General features: G+C 40.8%; 1 protein-coding gene across 2 annotated transcripts; it reads right to left on the bottom strand.

Moving 5' to 3' along the window:
* Positions 1-7,296: 7,296 nt before the first annotated feature.
* Positions 7,297-13,837, bottom strand: LOC146518880 (protein unc-119 homolog B-like). 2 transcript variants are annotated; one of them, XM_085159634.1, is made up of 6 exons: positions 13,409-13,837; positions 12,475-12,588; positions 11,937-12,036; positions 11,533-11,705; positions 8,766-8,895; positions 7,297-8,060 (listed from the first exon to the last, which is right to left on the bottom strand). In XM_085159634.1, exons 1-5 carry the CDS (start codon positions 13,641-13,643, stop codon positions 8,783-8,785), a joined length of 735 nt encoding a protein of 244 aa, XP_085015760.1. In that variant the 5' UTR covers positions 13,644-13,837; the 3' UTR covers positions 7,297-8,060; positions 8,766-8,782. The 2 variants fall into 2 exon arrangements, with proteins under 2 accessions (XP_085015760.1, XP_085015759.1); XM_085159633.1 differs by having other exon boundaries at positions 7,297-8,895; positions 13,409-13,834.
* Between the last annotated feature and the right edge of the window lie 1,534 nt (positions 13,838-15,371).

Raw genomic sequence — 15,371 nt, 5'->3', positions numbered from 1 at the left:
ATTGTGAAGGAGGGCTTAAATTTTTGGGGTTTTAAATGTATTTTAATAAGTTTTCCAGCTTTTTCTGATGAAGTCCTCCCATTCATATCACACCTTATCATATCACTTCCTTATTTTTCAATTGGAAAAAACAATCCTTTAAAGCGGAAGCCAGAAGTGCCATTATAAAACTACAGAAATTTCTATTTTTTTACAATATGTCCACAATAAAATGATATTTTCTGTTTCAGTTTTATAATTACAGGGCAGTTTGGTCAAGAAGCTAACAACATTTTTTTCTGCAATTTTACACATTTATTTCTTACAGTTTAAGCCCAAACAACATTTCTTTCATTGACTAGAGCAGCATTTCTAGTCTGGAATCCCTGACTTAAGGTATGAACTGACCCGACTCCTGAAACCTCTTAATTCAATCCCAAAATGCCACCACAGCAAACAAGGATGCCCTCCAAACATCCCAGTTCCAGACACCAGGGGATATTCCTGAGATCGATGACCGAACACTGCTTTTTTTATCAGCATGAGAAAAAATGAGACAATATTGGGCGAGTGGTTTTAATGTTGTGCCTCATCCGTGTGTGCATCTCTTTTATGCAATGTGATGTTGAATGTCTTGTCCTAGTTCATTTGTATTGTTGTCATTAACCTTGCCTTCACAATCATTAGTCTTTTAAACCATCAGGAAGTCCCTCTTTTTGAATTACCCTCCATCCATAAACCATCTATGCCTGAGCCAACCCTCATCCACCCTTAGTCCACTTGTTCCCTTCAACCTAGCACCCACAGCCATCCCTCCCATCAAATCAAGTGTTGCCTGTTTGCATTCCTCACCCCTCATCAATTCGTCATCCAGTTACCCAATCACAGTACTACCCTCATCTAAAGTTAACCCTACCTAACCTCCTTCTCTCTGTCTTACTACATGACAGGCCACCCTAACCAGCTAAGTGGAAGATTAGCAGCTTTACTTCTAAGTCAGCCTTTCTCTTGGCCGCGGTCAGCCTGGTCAGCTGAGGCAGTTTCGTCACATACCTCAGCTGCTCCGGCCAAAGTGAAACAAGTGTAGCGCTCACAAAGGAGCGTGAAGTGCACTTGTTTTCACTCACCACATTAAAACTCAGACACTGGAAACTAAAAGTTAACAGCATACTGCCGTCAAAGCTACGGGCCCAGGTTGTTTTGTTGAGCTTTTTTGGCCAAGATTAAAAATACTACAAATAATACTAATCCATAAATACTATTTTTTCTGTCAACTCTGATCACATCAGCAAGCAATCCCTTGTCTCTGTGTGTGTGCTGCAAGTTAGAGGACAGACTGAGCAATGATCAAACACAACCCAGCACCTGACTAAAAAGTGTTCAGTCATGAAGAGTTAACTTTTCCCACCACCGCATGATGATCTGTGCATGTGCTGGTTCTGAGATGGGCCGCGGGGGGTTTGTGTGTGTGCGGCAGTGGATGTGGGGGGGGTTGAGTCAGCGAGGAGAGACAGGTCAGGGGGAGGGTGTGACTGGCCTGGCGGACCATAGCGAGGGAACAGTATGTAGGACAGGGCCTTGCACTAGCTAACCTATCCTGGCTGGAGCCGTGGTTGGGTGTGCTGAATTTCTGCATGCATGATCAATGGCAGTGAATAAAAAAAGAGAGAGAGAGGAGAAAGACAGCAGCGTGGGGGAGGGGAAGGAACAAGTTGGAGCAACATGAAAAGATATAGAGAGGTTAAAGGGAAAAAAGTTCTGGTTTTACCTGAACTGTTGTGATATTGAAGCGTGCTGTTTCTCTAAGCGATTATTATTTAAAGACAAGAAATACAATGAGAGAACTGTTGGGAAACAGATTTTTGTAGCCTGAGAAACTTTGACTAAGTTGTTTTATGGGCTTAAGCAACAGCTTTGGCAGATTTTAGTGTGTGTGAAAGCAAAATTTGCACAGTTATGTGTGTGAGTGTATGTGCCTGGGTAAGTGTATGAGAAAGGTTTTCAGTGCATTCATTCCACATCTCATTTTGGCTTTTGCTCTATGCATCTTCATCCCTCGGTCTCCTTGTCACAGAAGTTTGTCCAATCCTTGGCCTTTGTTTCCGTGACTGCATCTGACCCAGAGGGAGATTCCATTGTTGGTGAGTGAACTTTGACCTCTCGGGGCCTGGGACCTGCTCTACGCCACCCTCCAGGCAGCTCTAAAGGGCGAGGCGAGAAGTGGCGTCGAGAGAATGGTGCTAGAGAGCCAGGTTCTGATCATCTGAAAAGCTAGTGGGGGAGCCTCGGTGGACAGTTTTTCAGAGCCAGGAGCCGTCATTTGAATGTGACGCAAAATGTAAACAAGCAACAAGTAGGTCCAGGAAGACTTCATTGAGTTAAACGTAGTCAATGGATAATGAAAAGGGATGAAAATGGAGTGTTTGTACAAGCAAAAAGAAAAAAAAAAAGAAAGAAAAAAAAGAAAATCCTTTAAGGCGGAAGCCAGGAGGCCATTTTAAAGTGCTCCATTTGCTGTGGGTGTTTTTTCCACCTGGCAGGTGGCGAGCTGAAGAAATCATTACATGAGAGAGAGGAGAAGGGAGGAAACGAGCACACCTGTGCTTGTGCCAGGAGCCCCACCTCTTCTCCAATCACAATCCCTGCATCCCCCAGGGGAAGGTGTGGCAAAGGAAGAGACAAAGGGAGGAGTGAAAGGCAGAGGAAGGAAGAGATTGCGGGGGAGATTTACATGCCTCTCTTAACAGTTGACTGAGGGTTGAGTTAACCTTTTATTAATCAAACGCACACAAAACAAACTGGACTGGGGGTTCTGGGGAGACTTCCAAAGGTGGCTGCGGGCTTCCTGCAAGCACCAACACACCACAAACTATTTACCTTGATGACTATTTCTGTCTGACGGCCACATGAGTGTAAGCAGCGGCGGAAATCTGCACTGTAATACCACACAGACAGTTGGGCAGACGAATGCAGGAACAGTACACTCACACACACAAGCTGCACAAAGGCTTCTGCCTACACATCAGCAGAGACCTAACACTTAAAGACAGATTGTCAATACTGCACTCGCCACCATGGAAATTGGTCAGGGAATCACAGTTTGTTAAAGGTCTGTCTATCCATCACTGCTGCCCTGAGTGCTTTATTAACTTGCGGATAACTAATTATCTGCTATCTCTTGTCACATCTACAAAGCCTTGCTCAGCATCGCATTAAATCACAGCATCCGCTAGGTCAAAAAATTAGATCTTTATTTAAATGCAATACATAATACCTTTAAAAAAATGCATTAAAGTAGGTTCTCACCTACAGGGAAACAACAGCGAGTGTTTACGAAGGTAGCTGTGATGATGAAGGTGTTTATTTATATTTACAGTACACGCTCCATCCTACATGTTTTCACCCTGACCTTTTTCAGGGGTTGAGATGATGTCACAGAGTAATTGCTGGAAATGACATAATGACACAGATGGAGTCACGACCATCTCTGAGAACATCATTGTGCTGACCTAAACTAAGAGGACTGTGTGGTGACTCATCTCTTTTCTTTATAACATGGTGTTTAACACATGATGGATTTTGCACCAGGGCCTTGAAGAGCAACAACGGATGGAAAGATGGAAAAAAATCAAAACAACAAAAGGAGAGTGTACATGAGAAAGACAAATAAGATGGGTTAGAGGTAGTGTGTGTGTGTGTGTGTGTGTGTGTGTGTGTGTAGGTAAGGAAGAGAGAGAGATGGATGGATGTAGCTGGATGTTGTTGTTGGGGGTGATGGGAGAGATCCAAGAAAGACTGTTTTGTGTTGATGGCAAGAAATCCATACTCTCTCCAAAGTACCTTACAGTCACAGTCACACACACACACACACACACACACACACACACACACACACACACACACACACACACACACACACTTACGAACAAGTGGAGTTATAGTGTGTCCCTGTAGCTCTTTTAATCCTTTTTCCACTCCCCCCCTCCATTTCTTTTCACAGGACCTATCAACACCATTCCTGGCTGCTATTTATAGAAGACCACTGTCCCCCCCGTCCCCCTGCTTGCGTGTGTAGATCCGTATGTGTGAGTGAGTGCGTTTCAGGGGAACCTCGATAAACCTGTGCTTTTCACTCCTAATCTCAATGTGGCGCGATTCACTGAACAGGATACATGGGGAAGCCAGTTACAGAGATATATATGTGCACGCGGGGGAGGGTGCGTGAATACGCTTGATTTATCCCACCTGTCCACTTGTTTCCGGTGTGTGTGTGTGTGTGTGTGTGTGTGTGTGTCTGTGTGTGTGTCAATCCACAACTGGCTGCTGAAATGTGTTCCACGAAGGCCTGGGAACACACAAATCATCCCTGGAAAGTGTGCTTAATTATTGCTGTGGATGTGTCTGTATGCACACGTGTATGGTAATTTTTGAGTCCTACTGGATATATCGAGATTCTTTTTATATCAACACATAGTTTAGTACAGTGCAGCTCCGTTACTGCTGTGCTGCAGTGTGCAGGGCCTACAGCCTGATGGTGGTTATTGATTTATGAGCTCACAGTTAAATTGCACCCTGCTTTGTGGTCTAATCAGCAACTGACACACTGAGTCTTCACACCATCAGTTTGTATGTATTTTAAAGTACTTTACTTTGTTTGAGGGGGAGAAGTTTCATAAATTCATTCATGACCTAGGATCTGTAGGTTTATTAAATGTTTTCATGAGTGACATAGTTTATTGTTATGTATAGGATCAAGTAGGAGAGTACACCTTTAAATGTCTCCAGATGTAGTAAAGTAGTCCAACAAAACAGAAATATAAAATATATTTTTTATAACTTTGTTAACTCAACTACCAAAACGAGTTATTCACCGCCTACTGAAGTCATCAGTGTGGAAGAAAGGCTGTTTAAGTAACTTTGAACGGCATGGTTGTCAGTGCCAGACAAGCTGGTCAGAGTATTTCAGAAACTGCTGATGCGCTGGGAATTTTCACACAGAATCGTTTCTCGGGTTGAAAATGCCTTGTTGATGCCAGAGGTCACAGGAGCATGTCCAGACTGATGCAAGCTAATAAGACCACAACAGTAACTCAAATACAACAGTTACAAACAAGGTATGCAGAAGAGCTTCTGAGCAGACAGCATTTGAACCTTGAAGTGGATAGGTTACAGTGGCAGAAGACCACACCGGGTGTCACTTTTGTCAGCTAAGAACAGGAAATTGAGACTGCACTTGACACGGGCTCATCAAATTTGGATAACAGATATGAGGAAAATGTTGCCTGGTCTAATGAGTCTCAGTTTCTGCCTCAACATTTAGATGGCAGGGTCAGAATTTGGTATTAATGACATGGATGCATGGATCCATCTTGTCTTGCATCAGTGGTTCAGGCTTGTGGTGTAATAGGGGATATTTTCTTGGTACACTTGGGCCTCTTAGTACCAACCATTGTTTAAACACCACAGCCTACCTGAGCATTGCTGATGACCTCGTCCATCCCTTGATGACTGCAGTGTACCATCTTCTGATGGCAGCTTCCAGCAGGATAATGCACAACAAAGTCTAGCTCATCTCAAACTGGTTTCTTAAACGTTGCAGTGAGTTTGCTGTACTCAATCCAACAGAGCACCTTTGGGATGCGGTGGAACGGGAGATTCACGTCACGGATGTGCAGCAGACAAATCGGCAGCAGCTGTGTGACTTCATGTCAATATGGACCAAAATCTCTGAGAAATGTTTGCAGCACCTCGTTGAATCTATGCCATAAAGAATTAAAACAGCTCTGAAAGCAAAAGGGCAACCAACCAAATACTAGTAATCTGTATCTAATAAAGTGGCCCTTTATGCAATTGTGGAGCTGCTAGAGATGAAAACAGATGAAAACACCAGACTCACTATAATCAAATTATTTTCTCTTAGCAATAAAAAAAATGTATCATCTTTCTCCTCATTATTTTCCATTTGCAAATTGTGTCCCCAGCTTTATTGTTTTTAATAATTTTCCTTCTTGCATAGTTTAGCTCGCATAGTCAGTCACAGTTAGCAAATGCTAGTAGCTAGCACTATGTTAGTGGCTAAAGAGTGTTGTTGGAAAACAAAAAACAAAACAAAAGAAAATGAATGCTGCATCTAAACAGGTTTTTCTCACACTTTAAAACCAACTCTCCTTGTGATGTCCATACTTTCTAAAACGCTCTTATTACTGTAGCTAAATTTGATTTTTTTTTTTTTTTTTTAACCACTTCCTAGCCAAAGTTGCAAAACAACGATTCAGGAAATCATTTTAGGGTGAGCTAAAATGGTTTTTATGTCACATCCCCAATCTGATGTGCTATTATAAGATATATTAAAGGTGTATTCAAGGATGGTGAAAATGTAGATTTTATGACAATGATTTAATGTGCCTGAACACCAGATCAAATAGGGTGATAATGAGCAAAGGATTTACTTTGAGAAACAATAGGAGAAAGCAGGTAGGACCTGAATGGGCAGTAAAAAAAAAAGAAAGAAAAGATAAAAAAAAAAATGGTGGACGCATGTATTGTTACATATGCAGTGTGTGCTTCTGTGTGCATGTGTGTGTGCAGCTGTGCAGTGCCAGAGCAAAGGGAGGAGAGAGCAGAGGGGGTCCATTATAGGTCTTTGTGTGGCTCAGATTGTCCTCTTCTCTGGGAAAGTGGAAACTCAACACTCCAGTCCAGAGGTCTGGTTACCAGGTGAGAGAGAGGGAAAGAAAAGAAAAAAGGAAAAAGGAAAAAAACACAGCGTGAGAGGGAGGCAATGAAAACTGCAAAGGTGTGGAAAGAGAAAACACCATGAGACTTGCAGTCTAGGAACTGGAAACAGATGGAAACTGAGAGAGATGAACCCAGATATAAGACAAACAACAATCTGATTAAAATCACAAGAGTCCGAAATGGGATGATCAAAGTGGACTCATTTTTGAAATGTACTGCATGAAGTCCTGCCCTATTTTATGTAACTTTTGGTAAAATAGTGGTAGGAAGTTAACATGACGTAATCAGTTTCATGTCTGTGTATAAATCAGTCATGCATGAATATAAGGAGTTCAGATCATGGCCTCATTTGAAGCCCTAACCAAACACAAGAAATTAATGCAAACTTGTCCCATCACAATGATTAAAAAAACCCAACAACAATAAAAAAACAAAACAAACTTAAAGCATGAAACAACTAAACTGGCACCGGTGGCACTAAATGTATTATGGTACAACTCCTCCTAGTGGCCACGTTTGAGATATTCTCATTTCAAACTTAACTTTTCCCATTCTGACAAATGAAACAAGCTTCACACATTTTCTACCTGAAAATGTACATTTATTTAATCATTTCACTTTTTACAAATTATGTATATTTATATATATGCATATACTTTACAAACACCACCTTTAACCCCAGACACCAAAGTTTACAAATTACCATGAGATAGTATGCTGTCCAGTTAGGATCAAAACAAACTCAAATATCAGATATAATCCAGCTTTTAAGACGTTTGTGTAAGGAATTGGAAGTACAGATAATCAAACCTAAATGTTCAAAAAGAAATCTTCATTTTTATTGACTGCTGTCACCAAGAAAAGGGGACGTAATTTGCTCATTTCCAGATTAAGAGTAGTGCTGTGTGATTCACATTTTCTAATAATCCACAATTACATTACAGTGGGACGTCCTCTGTCTAAAACAAGCCATTTTAATATCCCTACCCCTGTTAAAACAATTTACATTAGATTGTTGTCTCTTGCAAAGACAAGGTTTGAATAGCAGGTGGGTGCTCACAGTGAGAGATGACCATCTTAAGGAAATCACAGGTCCGTGGCATCATACAGAGCCAAGAGCTTGTGGTGATAACTTGTACATATGCCGACCTTGTTATCTGAGACCTTGTTATAAATCAGCATCTGTTAGCGTAACAGTAAATGACAGAAAATAAGGACAAACATAACAGCTCCACTTTGAAATAAGGAAACTAGAACATCTTTGGGACACTTCTGCTGCTCTCTGAAGATACCAGGGGGAAATTTCTACTTGACATGGCCGTTCTTAACGAGCCGTCACAGAACTGTAAAATAAAAAATAAATAAATAAATAAAAACAGTGATAATGTCAGAAACCTTTGGTTGAATTCAAAGTCTTATACAGTACTACTATTGACGTGTCAGTTTGTGTGGGCGGAGAGGGAGATAGGGAGGGGGCTGCAGGAGTGACCATGTGCGTTTGACAGGAGTGCTTTTGTGGATGGCTCCTCTGTTTCTCCCCCGACATTGTCTGGAGTGGATTGTGGAGGCGGTAGCTCTGAGAACAGCTGCTTCTGACAAACCCTGTGTAAACACTATGTGTGTCACTCGGGGATTGAGTGTGCATGCGTGTGTATGCAAATGTGTGTGTGTTTGCTCAATGGCTGTTAGGATACTTCTAAAACTGTAAAGAGAAGACTAATGTCCATCTGATCAATCTGAGCCACGTGTTATACACGGCTGCAAATTGCAAGCTCTCTCGGATTTTAAAGATTTCTCTACTTTCAAAAGCCTATAAATTAACCCATCTGTAACCTCTGTCTCACACTAATGCAAAACACATCTCCTGAAAGTGATTGCAACGAATGGTAATTCATCTTTACAAACACTGGAGGCAACTGAACCGTGTCTGCAGCAGCTCCCGGGCCGTATGTATGTTCAGCAACATGCACGTGTGCCTATGTATATATCAATAAAAGTGAGCAGATGGACATGTATGAGCGTGTTCGTGTGTTTGTGTGTGTGGTCACACGCAAGCAGGCAGACATCACTGTCCTCCGTTGTAAGCATAATCTGCCTTGTTGTGCATGACCAGTCTGTTCTCGACAAAGTAGAAGCTGTCTGACCGAGTCTCATAAGGACACTCCACCATCTGATGGACTGCAAAACAGATGATAAATGCATGTCAGTGAAAACGTTTTAAATATCCATGTAAGTAAAACTTAAAAATAAAAACAAAACAAAAAACCCTTCAGTAACTATTGCTCCTTGAGAAAAGGCTCAGCAACATCACAAGGTATAGTGTATGCATACAGACAAGTAAATATAACTGTTTATTAAAACAGTAATGCTGTGTGTATTATACACTGTCATGTATGCTAACGTACTGCAAAAGCAATAAAAATTACATCTTTCAATGTTTTTTCTTTTGCTTTTTTTTAAGTTCTTTGTGTTTTGCTTCATCTGGTCCCTCTGTGATAGTCGAGTGTAGATTACCAGACAAAACTTTGGCAAGAAACCGACACAGACTGTCTGGATTTTGACTATTTTGAGCTAGCTCGTTACTGAAGCTTCATATTAGCTTTGGCTAAAGTTTGTTTCGTGTGTTGTTGCTTCAGGAAGGATTTCTTCCTGGCCAGAGTGAAGAGTAGCAACTATCACAGCAGCCAAAAACAGTTTCAAAGTACATATGGCATTTATGGTTAGTATTATAGTATTAAGGCAGGATTAAAAACCTAAACCATGGCCAAGTGTTGAAGAAAATGGCATAATGTCTCATACAGAGAATTTGTGTGATGTTCTGGATACAATTAGAGCCGCATTTCCAAAAACACAACACTCTGTAAAATTTATTTAAGAGTCTATCTAAAAAACATGCTGGGACGGGGGCAAACAAAAGCCTGGGAAAGGAAGTGGTACTAAAAAAAATATTTTCTAACTGACCTGCTAAAGTGGCAGCAGGTCAGCAACAAGACTAGGCATAAAAAGAGAGGCAGAGGTTGGAAAGAAAAGCCTCTGGACTTGTTTAACTTCCCTGAAGACCTTACACCTCTCATCCGAAACGCTTCTTCAGTTCTAAGACCAAATGGTAGAGTCCCAGGTATTTAAGCCCTAATGGGAGCTGTCTTCAAGAAACCTAAAGAAGTCCAGTCGCTTTTCCTTCCAAGCTCCTTAGATCACCATGACCTGCATGACTGCATGAGTGTCTCAACAGTAAAGGTTCACCAATCTACAGAAAAACACTGAACAATTGAACACTGAACAGTTTCAGAATAATTTTGCTCAAATGTAAAGATGTGAAGACTTTAAATATATCATCATCTACAGTAGGTAATATCATCAAGATTCAGAGAATCCCGAGAAATCTCTGTGCGCAGTGGACAATGGCGTTCAAGCCTTCAGGCAGTGCTGCATTAAAAACAGGCATGATTCTATCCTGGAAATCATGGACTCAGGAATACTTCTAGAAATCACTGTCTGCGAACACAGTTCACCGTGCTGTCCACAAATTCAGGTTAAAGCGCTATCAAGTAAAGAAAAAGCTATAATGTGTACATGATCAAGAAATGCTGAAGAGGGAACATCTGGATTGTTATCAGTTCCAAACCCTGCATCTCTGATGGTATGGGGGTGCATTAATGCCTACTGAATTAGCAGCTTACACAATTGGAAAAAGACACCTTCAAAGCTAAAAGGTATATACAGGTTTTAGTGCAACGTATCCTCCCGTCCAGACAACGTCTTTTTCAGTGAAACCCTTGGATATTTCAGCAAGACAATGCTAAACTGTGTACTGTGTCTATTACCAGGGGTGCACATAAGTGGTCCGCAGGTGCATTTCTTTGTTTTACCAAAGTAGTTGCTTAAAGGAGCTTGCTTCTTTGAGTTCTGAACAAATGTCTGTACTCTTCCAGAAAATCCTATGTACGCAAACGCGCGTTGCAACTTCTTATCTGGTGCGCGTCTTTTATTTTGACAGCGCATGCGGACCTGCGGACCACAATGTGCACCCCTGTCAATTACAAGAGCATGGCTTGTGGCTTCTCACCAACTGAAATTTTATAATACATCATAAAATTAAAATTGCTTCTAGTTATAATGTATTTGGGACTGCTCAATAACTAGATTCCTATATTAGATACAAATAGGATAACATTTAGGTCCAGCAGCTGGTTTCCTCAGTTCCCAGAGATCATTTATGGACTGTTGTTAAAACCAGCAGTCCATAAATGATCGTGTAACACATTTTAGAGATGTGCTGCTGCCATTAAATTTAAAAGGATCTCATTTTTTTTCTTAAAATTGTATGTTTTTTTATTGTAAATATTTGATACGCTTTCTATGTTCTGTTTGCAAATCATTGCATTCTGTTTTTATTTACATTTGACAGTGTGACAACTCTTTTGGAATTGGGGTTGTACCTATGTAAGAGCACAAATAGGTCAGGCTTAATAAAACTGCAAAAACATTTTGGCTAGCTGCTGATGTGTTCATCAGTGATGACATCGCCAGCAAAAGTCCTGCTAAAATGTAACCAAATGTTTACTGCTGTGCTTAGATTCATGACAAATAGGGATTTAAAAATCCATTGAAGCAAATGTCAAGAATATGAAATGCTGATGTATTCCTTTGGTATGTGCATGGTACAAAATACCAAAAGCTAGTCTTCTTCTAGACAATCAACATTTGATAAAACGCTATCACTTTTCCACAGTTTGCTGTTAAAATCTCCACGTGGGAAGGTTTCAGCATTTGTATGCTCTTGTTATGGTTATAAGTTTTAAAAAGGTGACTCACTCAGGCTCTCAGACAGCTGAGGGAACTCATACATATGCTCACAGGTATTACGGCTGTTCGGGATGCAGAATCCAAAGTCAAAATCAAAGCTCTTCAGCAGGTGATCGCGGAAGTAGTGCCTTTCGATCATGCGAAAGTTGCTTAGAGGCCGGTTCCCAACCGTGAATTCCACCCTGAGTGAATAAAGAAAGAAAGAAAGAAAGAGGGGAAAAAAGGAGATCAGGGTGTTAACAACTGCAGGTTTTGCGTTCTTATATAATTCGAAAATTGCAAGCTTATTACAGTCACATGGATAAAAATAGTAGGCATGGGCGTGTAGCTGATAGAAGATAATGCTGTAATTGTTTTCACTGTTTGCGTACGGAGCAGGTGAGGTGTGCGTAGATTATGCGTGAGTCACTCACGTGGCTCCCACGGTCCGCAGCTGCAGGAATGCTGGGGTGAACTGGTAGCGTACAAACCGGCCTGTGCTGGCGTCTGACTCTCTGTTCTCCTCATCATCATCTGATACCAACAAGATTAGGCAGAGACGTTTTCTATGATCCATACTGAAGACTATTTTTAATCCAAATAACAGGTGACAGATGTTTCCAAACCCAGCTTATTTAAAACCATTTAGGAACCCTTGTCAGGAGGGTCAAGCCCTTTGGAGGCAGCTACTTATGACTGTCACCTGCACCTGCATTACAGAAGCTACTTTTGATTGCTTCCTTATTCACAAGGGGTGACCTCCACAGAACCTTTCCTGATTTGTGTTTCCCCTCAGTTCCAGGTGTCTCTTCCTGGGCTTAAACCAGGGATTTCCCTCTTTTTTTCTTTTTTTTTGTTGCTTCTTAGGCAAATAAACAATAACAGCAACAATAACAAAACACTACTATGGAGCTAATCTGCATCTACATTACCACATAAATAAAACATAAGCAGCGAGCTAACACACACTACCTGTATGTGGGGGTTTGGCAATCTCAAACAGGACCGTGTCTGTCTCCAGGTCTCTGATCTTGAAGCGGACAAATTCGATGTTGTAAATATTGTCCTCGGGTTTACAGAGGTACCCTGTAAATAATGAGAGAGCGAAATGGAGTTATTCCCCCCGGAATCATTCCCGAGCTATCGCTCTTAAAATATAAAAGCAGGCTGCTTTTGTATTTTTGCAAAATGTGTTACAGACCATGCTCAGACTCTGATTACACAGCTTTGCGTCCACATTTGCACATGCAACTTTGAATATATACACATACACTGTTTATTTTATGGCATACAACCATAAAATGAGTCGAACTGTGGAGCTTTTGCCTCAGTGCAGGTCTATCAGGGATCAAAATGCACAGCCTCACTCTGTGTGCTTATATTAAACGGTAGATCAATATAAGCATTGCTTTTACAATTTAGTTATCATAAACAAAGACATTATCACACAAAGCTTGTTATTTGGCTTCCACGATTTTCATTCTCTTTCTTAGATCATGTGCTCCCGACAGCTATACATGTAGGCCATAGCACATATCATAATCTACTCAGCTGGATTTTTTTAATTTAACGAAGACCATACCTAAGACCACCCAGATCAGCCCCACTGTGTACACAGCAGTGCTTTGTTTTGTTTTGTTTGTCGGACATTTGTTAGGAGTTTAAAGTCCTAATATGATCTTTGGCACTAGCCAACTGTGACAATAGAAAACGTCTGCTATTTATTACAATTCAAGTGCCCATTAAGATACTTAAAAATAGAAAGACTGGCTACTGCCGTAACAGTTGTTTGTGTTGTCAGGTATGTATTTCTCCTCTCCATCTCGAACAGCATGTTATTGGGGCATCGCTTGCTCTAGATTTATGTCAAAATTTAATCTGCTGTTTCAAAGACAGAGGCTCAAACCTCGAGTAGCTACTCGCAGTCCCAGCACGTCCTCCGGGATGATGTGTCCAGTCCGCGCCCGGAGGTCTTCCTCCGTGACGGCCCTGCCGTCCACCTGCTGGCTCCTTCGGGACTTGAGCCTCTTCAGAACTCCTCCGCCTGGCTTGCGGTCCCGCGGAGGAGCCGCAGTGCCGTGCCCGCCGCTGGCGACATTTTCAGCAACAGGCAAGTCGCCGCGGGATTTGGCTCCGCTCATCCTCCCCCTATTCCTCAGCTTCCCTCCTATTTAAACGAGTGCTTATCTAAAGGCTTGAAAAAGAAGAAGAAGAAGAAGATGGCGCCGGGGATGTCGAATGTCGAAAGAGCTGTGGGTGAACGGTCAAGCTCTTGTTTTTGTAAGCGCATGCTGTACAGTTGCCATGACAACCTGCTTGGCGAGCCTAGAGCCCGGTGAACTGGAGAGAGTGTGGAAATTCCCCGAGACTTCCACAAGGGGGGGTGGATGATGCATTAGCTCTTAAAATAAAATAAAATAAAATAAAATAAAATAAAATAAAATAAAATAAAATAAAATAAAATAAAATAAAATAAAATAAAATAATAGTAATTTTCCATCATGTAGAATGAATTATTTGCTTATCAGTACTCTTAAACTGCAGCTTTGTATTAAAAACTGTTATAACATTGAAACTCTGTAAGTATCTGTAATGTAAAAATCTGTAAAGAATCACCTATAGGCTCACCTATAGTTGGAAGCAGCTGAGTATGAGTATAAACTAACACAGGCTAAAATAAAAAAAAATCCTACTTTGAGATCTTTACACCACTGCTGATTAATCAGGAAGTACCTTTTATTGGTTTTGATTGGTTCTGTGATGATGAAATGTATTTTTACCGTTCTTTATTGATATGTTCCCGCAACCATCACTAACACACACATAAACACATCTAGCACTGAAATAATTATTAAAAAGCCTTCTTAGTTTTCAAAGAAGTCACTCTTCTCAGATTTGCACAAAGTTCACTTGTGAGTTGTTTCTTGTTCTCGGCGCATGCAACGCAAATTAATGTCGTAAAGACTCAGGTGTTATGCAAATTCAGGTTTACTGTGTGAGTGCTGATGCCTGCTGTTAAAAAACCTAAGGTACCCTCGCTGCCATGAAGCATATGAGCTGGACGGATCTTATTCCTTTTCTCTCTGGGCAAAGTGGCTTTTCATCTCAGTTAGAACCTGTTAATCCAGTCCACTGAAAAAGAAACTACCGTCAAGTTAGATAAACTCACAGAGAACCTCCGGACTAAATTTTCAAAACAACAAGGAGTTGGAAGGGGTTTTGCTGTCGTTCAATTTATGGTAAGTGAGTTAAGTCATTTATTTATTTATTTATTAAATTTTTCCAGGTATGTTCAAGCACTAGATACTGGTCCACCTTTTCAAACTGAGCATTTACCTTGCGCTAATGCAATAAACTAGCTGTTTTATTCCCGTTCCTTAAATCTCAGAGTCCTAAAACTTATCTTGCCTGTTACAATTCTTCAGCCACACTGCAAGCTAGTCAGAGTATTAAAAGGAAAAAATAGAGTGCGAAAAATTATTCCATAGAAGCTTTAAGCAAATAAATTTCCCATTTAACTCACGAGACTCTCCTTTTACAGGCTAGTAAAATGTTGCCTATCATATTTTAATTTAATACTAATACTAATTAAATTTAATAAGCTATGCAAAGCAGTGAAATATAAAATGATGTTAGCATATTATGTCACATAAAGATTTTTGTAGTTTTAATCATTTTAAAACTCGATGATATTTTTTCTTTGTGGATCCAAATGTGAAAGGCTTAAACCAGCACTTCGTACTGTCAGCTCTGCTTTCATACTCAAACAAAAACATATATTTCAGCCAAACAACCTCTCCGGGCCACACTCCGGTTAATGCACTTTTATTTTGAAGTGCACACATGCTTCTTCCGGTCTCCTGGCGTTT

This window comes from Neolamprologus multifasciatus, chromosome 5 (assembly GCF_963576455.1).
Source record: "Neolamprologus multifasciatus chromosome 5, fNeoMul1.2, whole genome shotgun sequence".
NCBI lineage: Eukaryota > Metazoa > Chordata > Actinopteri > Cichliformes > Cichlidae > Neolamprologus > Neolamprologus multifasciatus.
Note: the sequence above shows the minus strand (reverse complement) of the source record. Positions and strands in the feature narration are given on the sequence as shown.